The sequence below is a fragment of the Nelumbo nucifera genome, chromosome 5, assembly GCF_055504915.1.
Source record: "Nelumbo nucifera cultivar China Antique chromosome 5, China Antique-T2T, whole genome shotgun sequence".
NCBI lineage: Eukaryota > Viridiplantae > Streptophyta > Magnoliopsida > Proteales > Nelumbonaceae > Nelumbo > Nelumbo nucifera.
This window is the reverse complement of record NC_142653.1, coordinates 26,330,780-26,342,508: the sequence shown is the minus strand read 5'-3', so window position 1 is coordinate 26,342,508 and position 11,729 is coordinate 26,330,780. Positions and strand designations below refer to the sequence as shown.

The window sequence follows — 11,729 nt, the reverse complement described above, 5'->3', positions numbered from 1 at the left end:
AGGATGGTAGCAGGAAGGGGGGGGAACTTTTACCAGGAACATCCGGAGTCGCAAGTACAAAGCTAGAACTCGAAACCCACATTAAATAGAAATTTTGCCACACTTAATTCATCTGCATTCTTCGATTACGAACTCATGAAAGTATTCATTCACGAACCAATAAGAAAATATACAGCAGCTTCTACTCAGAAGGCCATAGAGGACGAAACCCTAACCCTAGAATCATAAGTGAGAGAAGAAACTCTGTGCGTCGAGCTTTTTTCTTTGAAAAATTATTAATGAAAAATCAGATCAGATAAGCTTGAAGGGGAGAGGCCACGGAGTGGATCTGGGGACCTCGACCTTGTCCTTGATCCTCTCGATCTTCTTCTCCTTCTTCGGTCTTGCGTTGCCGTAAGATCCCTTGAACCGCTTCCCTTTCTTCGTCTTCTTGTCCCCTCGACCACACAGTACTGGAAATGGCGCTGCAGCTCGCTCCGTCATCATCATTCTCCTGGCTATCGCGCTGCACCACTGCATCGCCATCTTCCGTTCCTCCCAACAAACCCTCAACCGCAGTCTGCAGCTATACACACTCACCAACTTAAGACCTGCTGTAACGTGCAAAATTGTAAATTAATAAATTTGGTTACTCGATGTAATTAATATACGAATTACGAAAGGGCACCTCCGTAGGATTATGGGTTCTTTCTTCCCACTCTCATCATCCGCCGTCCAACTTTGTTACATCCTGCTCCACTATTACTGTAGAAAACTTTGGAGCGAAGGCTGAACGAAGCGAACATCTATGAGATCCCGTCGTTATCTGTTAAGGTCCGTTTGGCTTTTAGGAATAGGGGTTTGGAATCGGAATGGGAATAACCGAATAAGGGTTTCCAGGAACAACTATTATATCCTGTTATTCAGATTCCTATCGTTTGTTTGATAGGAATGAGATTCCGATTCTCATTCTTAAGAGAACGGGATTCTCCCATATATATGGGGAATGTGATACTCGTTCCATGGTATGTCAAGCAGTAAAGAAATCGTCATAAAAAGCCCCCAAACCCTAATATTATTATTTTAAAATAATAAAATATTATTAAGGCCATGTTTGAAAGTGCTTAAAAAAGTGATTATTTTAAAAATAAGGGTATATTTTTAAGCCCAAATTTTCAATTTTATTTAAGTGCTTATATAATAAGCACTTATTCAAAAATTTTCTTTCAATATTATCCCTAATTGAATTTTAAAATACCACTTATAAAATTATCCCTATTTGAATTTTATAAAAATATTTTCATAAAAGTACTTCCGTAAAAGAGTACTTTTATAAAAAGTACTTTCATAAAAGTTCTTTTATAAAAGTACTTTCACAAGGTTCTTTTATTAAAGTGCTTTCATAAAATTACTTTTATAAAAGTGTTATAAAAGTACTTCCATAACAGTGTTTTTATAAAAGTGCTTTCATAAAAGTGTTTTTATATAAGTGCTTCATAAAAGTGTTTTTATAAAAGTAATTTAACAAAAGCACTTTTATAAGGGTATATTTTAAAATTTTGAAAGAAAATGAAGGAAAAAATAGTTTATTTAAATGCTTATTGGAGAAAAAGACTACCCAACGCCCAATATGAAATAAGTGCTTATTTTTTAAAATAAGCACTTGAAAAAGTTAAGTGCCAAACGCAAACAAATGCTAAGTCAAATAACCACTTATTTTTAACATAAGCACTCCCAAACATGGCCTAAAATAATAATAATAATAATAATTAATGTAGCGCGATCTAGCTACTCCCTGGAGGTGATGTGGCTTCCAATCAGACGACAAACTAGGTTGATCTGCAAGAGGAGGATAAGAGAACTCGGGGTGGCTAACCGGTCGCTCCGATGCTTAAGTTAGCAAACTTGTTGTGAGCTAGAGAGCAGAGAAATCATGTGTACCTTGTGCCCTCGAGGCTGGAGCCTTTATATAGTTGAGTCCTCGCGGGTTTCGCGGAGCGGTTCTGGGATTCTCGTCAGGATGCGATCTGTTTCCGCGTTAATTGAGGGATAACGTTGCCAACTGATAAGGCTTATCAATTCCACCCAAACCGGGCGGGGGGAAGATAAGGCTTACCATTACGAGGCGTGATTCTGTGAGGCCTGGAATCCGATGGAGAGATTCCCAGGGTCGTTACATAGGAGTTTGAGTCAATATCCCCGAACTGATGCTCTTTAGTTCCGAACTGGAGTGAACGCTGAAGTGCCTTGGGACCGAGGTGGTCCTAATGCGACCTTGTACCAAGGTGACTTCGTCCCGAGGTGACCCGTGCCGAGGTGGTTTGATTATCCGAGCTTGATCTGTTGCGGACTTGGTATGTCGGGTTGAGCTGTCATCTATTAATTGGGTCGTGTCCACGTGTCCCCCTATTACTAGGTCGGGCCAAATCACCCTTCATCAATAATAATAATAATAATAATAATAATAATTGATGAAGGGTGATTTGACCCCACCTATGAAACGGTGACGCATGGACACCGAATCAGCACGAGCGACAGCTCAGCGTTGTAACCTGGTACGACCAAGTGACGGGCCTGCAAAGCAGCTCGCTACGTTGTAGCTCGCGAAAGGATTTCGCCGTGACGCGAACCCCAAGCTCCCCGAGCTACCTTTGAAGAAATACTCCGAGGCAACTTTAGCTCGCGAGCTAAAGCTTTTAGCTCGTCCGAGCTCCCAAGCAAACAAGTCATTCCGAGGACCAATTCCACTAAGGGTAATCCTGGAGTGTTCCAAGCTCGCTACAAAATAGCTTGCGAATGAGCCGCACGAGCGCTCTCTAGGAAGCTTCTGACTGACTGACCGTACCGGTCAGACTGCGCCATATCCCTTACTGACGGCGCAGTCCCAGTCCTTTTGGCAGTCTGCGTCCACGTCTCTCAGCAGGCAAAGGCGTGCTTGCCACACTGGAAACGTGTCACTCACCCGGGCGAGACGTACACCACAATGGCCACCTACGCAGCCCTGGCAGGAGCCCAGTGGCGGTTATGCCCGACCTGATCTATAAAAGCCCCCAGGGCATAAGAGAAACTTCTTCTTGAGACCTCTAATCTCTGAAGTATAGTGAGAACGCGTTATCTGCACTCTTAGCCTTCGTCTCCTTCTTGCTTCTCCTTCATAGTACTAACTTAAGCATCGGAGTGTCCCCACTGGGTAAACTCCCCGGGGATTCTCCTTCTTCCTCATCTCAGGTACCTTCCAGGAGCCACGTGAGTGCCAGCTAGGAGTGACCGGATCGCGCTACATGGAAGAAACAGTCGCAGTCCCGACCTCAGCGGCAGACTCAGCTCGGACGCTTCTGATCGGTGCTTCCGTCTAGGAACCTCTACGATCCGAACTGGTAAGTTTCTTACTTCAAAATTTGGATAGTTTTGCGTGATCCGCAGCAGAGATGCCCGGTATAGACCCCGACCTTATAACTCACAAGTTGAATACTGATCTTGTAGTTAGGCCCGTTAGATAGAAGAAACGCAACCTAGCCCCAGAGCGGTGGAAAGCGGTCGACGAGGAGGTCGAAAAGCTCCTCGCAGCTAACTTCATAAGAGAAGTCCATTACCCGAGCTGGGTAGCCAACCCCGTCCTAGTAAAGAAGGCCAATGGCAAGTGGCGCATGTGCGTCGACTACACCGACCTAAACCGGGCTTGCCCAAAAGACTGCTTCCCGCTCCCCAGAATTGACCGCTTGGTGGACGTGACCTCAGGGCATGAGTTGCTAAGTTTCTTGGACGCCTATTCGAGCTATAACCAAATCAAGATGGACCAGGCGGACGAAGAAAATACTGCCTTCATCACAGAGTTCGGTCTATACTGTTACAATGTTATGCCCTTCGGGTTGAAAAACGCAGGGGCAACCTTTCAAAGGCTTGTAAATAAGTTGTTTGCACCACTAATTGGGAGAAAAGTAGAGTGCTATGTAGACGACATGGTCGTCAAAACTCAATTCTCACATGAATTAATACAAGACATGCATTCTGTTTTTGAAATTTTGCGTAAGTTTAATATGAGGTTGAACCCAAGTAAGTGTGTATTCGGTGTGACCTCAGGCAAGTTCCTAGGATACATCGTTAACTGGCGCGGCATTGAGGCCAACCCGGACAAAATTAAGGCCATCTTAGATATGAAACCACCCCGAAAGTTGAAGGAGGTTCAGAGGTTGAATGGCCGCATAGCCGCCCTGAGCCGCTTCATGTCCAAATCGGCGGACCGCTGTCTGCCATTCTTTAAGGCAATCAAGAGCAAAGGGTTCGAATGGACCCAAGACTGTCAGCTCGCGTTTAACAAGCTCAAGACATACCTCGCTAGTGTGTTGATCTTTACCCAGCCCAAAGAGGGCGATATTTTAGAATTGTACCTCTCGGCGAGCGACGAAATGGTCAGTTCGGTACTAATAAAAGAAGTAGATTGGGTTCAACGACCCATCTATTATGTTAGTAAAGTATTGCAGGGAGCAGAGACGAGATACCCAGAGATAGAAAAGCTGGCATACGCACTGGTAATTGCAGCTCGGAAGCTCCGCCCGTACTTCCAGGCTCACGCTGTTATTGTTCTCACCAGCAAGCCTTTGAGGCAAGTCTTACTTAAGCCCGAGGTCTCTGGTCGGTTGACGAAGTGGGCCATCGAGCTCAGCGAGTATGACCTCCAGTACAAGCCGCAAACTGCCATTAAGGCCCAAGCCTTCGCAGATTTCATAGCCAAATGCACATTCAGCCCCGAAGTTCCCAGGCCAGTTGAGCACGAGGCTCCCAGCTCGGGTGAGCCCGGAGCTCCCAGGCTGGTCGAGTCTAAACCCCGTGAGGTAGTAGCCAGTGTGGCATCTCTCCTAGTTTGGCCGGGTGCGAGCTGAGATGAGGACCCTGGATCCTTCACGTAGATGGCTCCTCGAACCAACAGGGCAGCGGAGCCAGAATAGTTATGCACGGCCCAAGTGGCACGAAACTGGAGTATGCGCTTCGCTTCGAGTTCGCGGTGTCTAACAATGAAGTGGAGTACGAGGCGTTGATAGCTGGACTGGCCCTAGCCAGAGAAGTAAAAGCAAAGCACATTGTTATTTGCAGCGACTCCCAACTCGTGGTCAACCAGGTCATTGGAGAGTACGAAGCTCGCGAGCCAACCATAATAGCTTACTTAGCCAAAGTCAGAGAGGCCCTGCTCAACTTCTAGTCACACTTTGTCAGAAAAGTCCCAAGGTCGGAGAACACTGAGGCCGATGCCCTGTCCAGATTAGCCAGCGCCAGCGACATCACCATGAGAACCGTGTACATAGAGGACTTGCCTCGGCCTAGCATTCTCGGGGGGGGGGGGGGGGGGGGGCAGAGGAGGTTGCTCCCGTCGTTCAAGCAGAGCCGAGTTGGATTGACCCGCTTGTGAGCTTCTTGCTACACGGGACCCTCCTTGTAGATCGCAATGCAGCCAGAAGGGTGTAGTGCCAAGCAGCTAAATATGTCATGATAGACGAACGGCTATACCGAAGATCTTACACGCTCCCCTATCTGCGTTGTTTGCGACCTACCAAAGCCGAGCTCGTACTCCACGAAACTCATGAGGGATTGTGCGGCGGACACTTGGGGGGCAGGGCCCTCGCCCAGAAGGCACTTCAATAGGGGTATTATTGGCCAACAATGAAGGTAGACACTATTGAGCTTGTTAAAAAATGCGACAAATGCCAGAAGCACACCAATATTCACCACCAGCCTGCCGCAGATCTCAAGTACCTCACCAGCCCGTGGCCCTACGCGTAATGGGGCATCGATCTACTCGGGCCATTCCCGCCGGCAACGGGTGGGAGGAAGTTTTTAGTAGTTGCAGTGGACTACTTTACCAAGTGGGTAGAAGCCGAACCCCTCGTAACGATCACAGCCCGAAATGTTCAAAACTTATTTTGAAAGAACATCGTGTGCCGCTTCGGATTACCTCAGGTATTGATTTCTAACAACGGCAAGCAGTTCGAGGACATCAAATTTCAAGACTGGTGCCAAGACATGGGAATCTGATAGAATTTTACTTCAGTCACGCACCCTCAAGCAAACGGTCAGGCAGAAGTCACGAACAGAGCCATCCTCTACGGACTGAAAGCACGGTTGGACCGGGCTAAAGGGTTGTGGGCAGATGAGTTACCTAGCGTCCTATGGGCTTATCGGACCACGGAGAAGACCACCACAGGAGAAACACCCTTCAATCTCACCTACGGCACCGAAGCAATGATCCCTGTAGAGATCGAGGTGCCTACGCTGCGACTAGAAGCATACAGTGATCAGACGAATGAAGACGAGCTCCGTACCAACCTAGACCTAGTCCCCAGGGAGGCGAAAGTAGCGGATTAGAGACCTGAGTCTCTCCGTTGTCATGGAGGAAGGGTTGAAAGTGTCGGGCTCCCTCCCCCTAGAAGTAGATGCTACATCGCCGAAGGCCTCCGGGATCTGCTCCCAGACTCCCCCCGAGCTTGAGGGAGCAGCGTCGTCCTGGCTATCGCCCCAGTGGTAGGTGTGGTGTGGGTACCCAGACATGGCTGACAACGATTAGGACTCACTAGAAGAGACGAAACGAAGCAAACTGAGGAATTCGGGTAGACTTGATGAAGTGTGCGACCTCAGAATCCGAAGACAGCAAGATGGCGTGGGAGAAAATGAGGCCCGGGAGGCCCCCCTATTTATAGTTTCCACCCTTTCAAATTGACGGCCCGGATCAAAGCATATCCAATGGCCCGCGGGCGCCCTGACCACACGCCTTCTGAAAACCGAAGGTGATTGGCGGCACGTCTTCCATAATTAAGGTAATCGCAGCCGCACGACGTTCGGAGATAAAAGCCACTTCAGCACGTTTTCGGAATCCGAGAAGTCAGGAAAGTTAGAAAATCTATTGATTCCCGCAAATGCATTAATGTGGGCAGTCAATCAAGTTTGAATTTCGGTTAAATCAGTCCATCACGCTTCACAAACTACCTGCGCTAAGGCAGTGCTCTTAGCCCAAGGAGTAGGGGGAAATTGATGGAGGGTGATTTGACCCCACCTATGAAATGGTGACACATGGACACTGAATCAACATGAGCGACAACTCAGCGCTGTAACCTGGTACGACCAAGTAACGGGCCTGCAAAGTAGCTCGCTACGTTGTAGCCCGCGAAAGGATTTCACCGCGACGCGAACCCTAGGCTCCCCGAGCTACCTTTGAAGAGATACTCCGAGGCAACTTTAGCTCGTCTGAGCTCCCAAGCAGACAAGTCATTCCGAGGACCAATTCCACTAAGGGTAATCCTGGAGTGTTCCAAGCTCGCTACAAAATAGCTTGCAAATGAGCCACACGAACGCTCTCTAGGAAGCTTATGACTGACAGACCGTACCGGTCAGACTACGCCATATCCCTTACTGATGGCACAGTCACAGTCCTTTTGGCAGTCTGCGTCCACGTCTCTCGGTAGGCAAAGGCGTGTCTGCCACACTGGAAACGTGTCACTCACCCGGGCGAGACATACGCCACAATGGCCACCTGCGCAGCCCTGGCAGGTAACGACTGTGGCAGGAGCCCAGTGGCGGTTATGGCCGACCTAATGTGAGTGTCCCTATAAAAGCCCTCAGGGCAGAAGAGAAACTTCTTCTTGAGACCTCTAATCTCTGAAGTATAGTGAGAACGCGTTATTTGCACTCTTAGCCTTTGTCTCCTTCATGCTTCTCCTTCATAGTACTAACTTAAGCATCAAAGTGTCCCCACCGGGTAAACTCCTTGGGAATTCTCCTTCTTCCTCATCTCAGGTACCTTCCAGGAGCCACGTGAGTGCCAGTTAGGAGTGACCGAATCGCGCTACATCAATAATAACAATAATAATAATAATAAACTATTAATGAAATATTAGTAAAATAATAAAAAATAATAATACTATAATAAAATATTAATAAATTAATAATAAAAAGCAAATATATTATTTGTTAAATAATAATCTTAATAATAATTAAGTACAAATAAAATATTAATACAATATAATTAAAGAAATAATAAAATATAGTAATAACAATATTATTAATGTAATAACAAAAAAAATAATATATTAATAAAATATTCATAAATTAATGATAAATAATAAGATATTAATTGCCAAATACTAATAAAATAATAATAACAAAGTACTAATAAATAATAATTATATTTTCATAAAATATTAATAAAGTAATAATAAAATAATAAATAGATTAATTTTTTAGTTGATTCCAATTTCAACTCCCAATGAACCAAACAACAATAATTAGAATCTGGTTCCAATTCCTAATTGAACCATATAGGCATTATGAATAAATGATTCTTATTCCAAGGGATTTTGTTTCTGGTTCTAACTATGGTCCTACCCATGAACCAAATAGACCCTTAATCTCTAACAATCTAATAGTCTAAACCAATGTTTTAAAAAACGACCCAGAACCGAAACCATTTTGGCCATTGGTTTCCTGATTGATGGTTCGACTGTCCAATTCAAATGGATGGCCTGTTCTGACAAAAAATAAATAAAATAAAAAATGACCAAAAATCATTAAATGAGTCGATGGTTCAACCACTCAAGTCAAACGATCCAACCATTTGGGTCAACGGCAGTTCGAAAATATTGGTTTAAACTACTAACCGTTGGATGCAGGGATCGTCCAAATCAGTGGCCTATGAAGTTGCGATTGAGAGATTTGAACTTGTTGGTCCAACAAGAAACACGATGAGCTCCTCTCCGGTCTTCTCCTATAGTCCTATGTGCGATTTTCAATTTATTGATAGAGCTCTACAGAGCTCCACCGCTTCAAATTCCAGGACCTGCATTACAAGTATCTAATGTTCTGCTATTACTATAACTTCTGTTAAGTTTATATTTCTCGATAAGTTTGTATTGTGTGGTGTTACCAACTTACTACTTCATCTTTCATGGGCGATAAAGAGGTCTAGGGTCTTCTATGTCAACAACACCAACTACAAGAGTGGATGTAATCAAGGGCAGGACTCATAAGGCATGTTATATGTTTTTTTTTATGTTAGGGTCCGTTTGGGTTCCTAGAACAGGTGCCCGGAATTGGAATCGGAATCCGAATGACCCATTCCAATTTTAATTGTTTATTTGGTAGTAGTGAAATTCCCATTCCAGAGTCTAGTAAGAATTAAAGAATTCGTGACAAAACCCCCCAAATTCTAATATAAATAAAATAATAAAAATATTAATAGATTATTAACAATAATATAAAATAGTAATAAAATAATAGTACTATTATTATAGACAAAAACGAAAACGAAATTTTCCCTGTCACTCAATTGTAATATGATTGTTTCTTGTGCTAGAACTACTTAGTGCTATTAGCTAGTTTGTGCCTAATGGGATGATTTTTGCCTGACTTCACCCCATTATTAAAACTGTGCCAGAAGTAGAGAAGGTGAATAAGCGAGCAAGATTTGGAACTCAAATTTGAACAAAATAAAATTAAACACAACGTAATGCATGAACAAAAGTCTTCAACTAAGCTTTGTCCAAGTTCCTAACGAGCTAGGATTGTCAATGTTTACTTGACCTCGGTTGGTGGAGTTCCAACCTCTACAGTCTGCCCCAAAATTAGATTAGAGTTAAAGGTATGTTGAAATTGATTGAGGGAAAGTATTGAATCACAAATTTGATTATCCTGACATCGTGAATATGGTTATGTATGTTTACGTTAATTTTCCTACATATAAAAGAATATCTAGCACCCTTATCATTTGAATTTCAATCTTTAGTTTCCTCCACTAAGACATTGCAAGTCACTCTCATATCCAAGCAAGGCTGTGTAACGGTTGGGTTGCTCCATTATGACTTTGTGACCAAGATTCGGGAATAGTCTCTTTGTGTGTGCAGGGGTAAGGCTGTGTAGCCCATATATTTACACATGCAATATCCAGGTTTATTTTCCAACCGTATTGCATTAATCATTACAAAAGTGCTTATGGTCCATTTGGTTTCCGAGAAATAGTGGGATGAGAAGGGATGAGATGAGAAAGGAAGAATTTATTTTCTAATTTTTTGGTCATGTGTTTGTTTGTTGAGACCTACTATCCTATAGAATACGCTTCTAGCATTTGGTTGATGAGACAAATGGATGAAGAAATATTGTAGAACTGGAACAAATCCATGGGGCTAGGAAACAAAACTACCAGAAACGTTACCTTCGTCAGAGAAGAAGAAGACAATAACATGTCCTCGTTGTCTGAGATTTGAAGACAATAACTGTCGGAAACAAAGACATAACTTGTCCTTCATGTCTTTGCTGTCTTCGTCGGAGAAGACGAAGACAATAACCGCCGGAAATATTTCCTTCGCCAGAGAAGATAAAGATAATAACCTGTCCTTGCTGTCTCCGCCGGAGAAGACGAAGACAATAACCGCCGGAAACGTTACCTTCGTTGGAGATGAAGGATACAGGTGATTGGAGTTCGGACCACTGCAGAGGTGGGAGATGAAAACAGTCCACCCCTCGATAAAATTTCCTCACTACCATCGCACAACTTTCATTTCTTAGTGGGGTCGCACCTATTTGGTGAGACCCCACATCCCATATTTTGAGAATGATATTATCATCCCATCGCAGCATCTCTCCCAAAACAAATATGAGAAAATAGGAATATTCGCATAGGTCGCGCGAACCAAACATACCATTAGGTTACATACATTAATTTTATGTCTACGCTAATGGTTATTTTATCCTCCTTAATCCATATGCTTCTTTCTTTATAAGCTTTAAGCTTAGTTTGGAAGGAGTATAAATACAAATATGTACAATGCAAAACCTTGTATTTTGTATTATTTTGTATATATTTGTATTTGTACTCCTTCCAAATTGAGCCTAGCCACAATATCATTAACCTTGCCAATAATTCAAGTTAGGATCCTGATATTTTAGGTTATTAAAAAAGCACATGTTTCCTGTGCATTTATTTATTTAAATTGGCTTAGTGATTGGATAAGTAAATGTGTTTCTCTAGGCCATGTTTGGTTTGAAAGTATGTGAAAATAATGCAAGAAATTGGAAAGGAAACCAATGAAAATTGTATTTAGAATAGTAACATTATAGAATTATAGAGCAAACCAAGCCACTTATCACAGGCTTGCCCCTCTCATTTGGTGCATGAAGAGTTTTAATGAGTAACTTGCCCGATAAGAAGGTAAATTGATCAACACCAAGAGTTTTGGTGAATAAATCTATTGGCTGGAACTTGCTAGATATGTGAAAGGTTTGGATATATTCACATTGAATATGTTCACGAATGAACATATTCAATCTATGTCGATATACTTTTTGTTCATATGTGAAATACGGGATTTGTTGTTATATGGAGTGTTGCTTGGCTATTACAATGGAACTGTAAACGGGATTTCTAGGTCTCGGAAAAGATGTTTCAACCATAATAATTATGTGGTTGCTACAGCCATGACACGATATTCAGCCTCAACCAAGGACCTATAAGTCGTGTCTTGTTTCTTCATCTTCCATGAAATGAGAAGATTTCCAAGCATGATGATATATCTCGTAGTAGATTGGCGAGTGAGTGGGCAATTGGCTTAGTCAATATCACAATAAGCCTTCAATGTGAAATCATTATCAGATGGGAGGGAAAATACCATGAAGTGGTGAGGACTTGAGGTATCGAAGGATGTGTAGAGCAACATCAAGGTTCTCTTAACGTGGGGCACTCAAAAACTAAGAAAGTGCATGGACAACATAGC

At 43.3% G+C, this 11,729-nt stretch overlaps 1 protein-coding gene across 1 annotated transcript; it reads right to left on the bottom strand.

Moving 5' to 3' along the window:
• Positions 1-81: 81 nt before the first annotated feature.
• On the bottom strand, positions 82-618 carry LOC148791328 (30S ribosomal protein S31). The gene has a single exon (XM_088889077.1). It carries the CDS (start codon positions 523-525, stop codon positions 292-294), a length of 234 nt encoding a protein of 77 aa, XP_088745203.1. The 5' UTR covers positions 526-618; the 3' UTR covers positions 82-291.
• Between the last annotated feature and the right edge of the window lie 11,111 nt (positions 619-11,729).

What these genes read in the sequence shown, in the direction of transcription:
- LOC148791328 (XM_088889077.1), bottom strand. Translation starts at nt 525, where the DNA reads ATGGCGATGCAGTGGTGCAGCGCGATAGCCAGGAGAATGATGATGACG.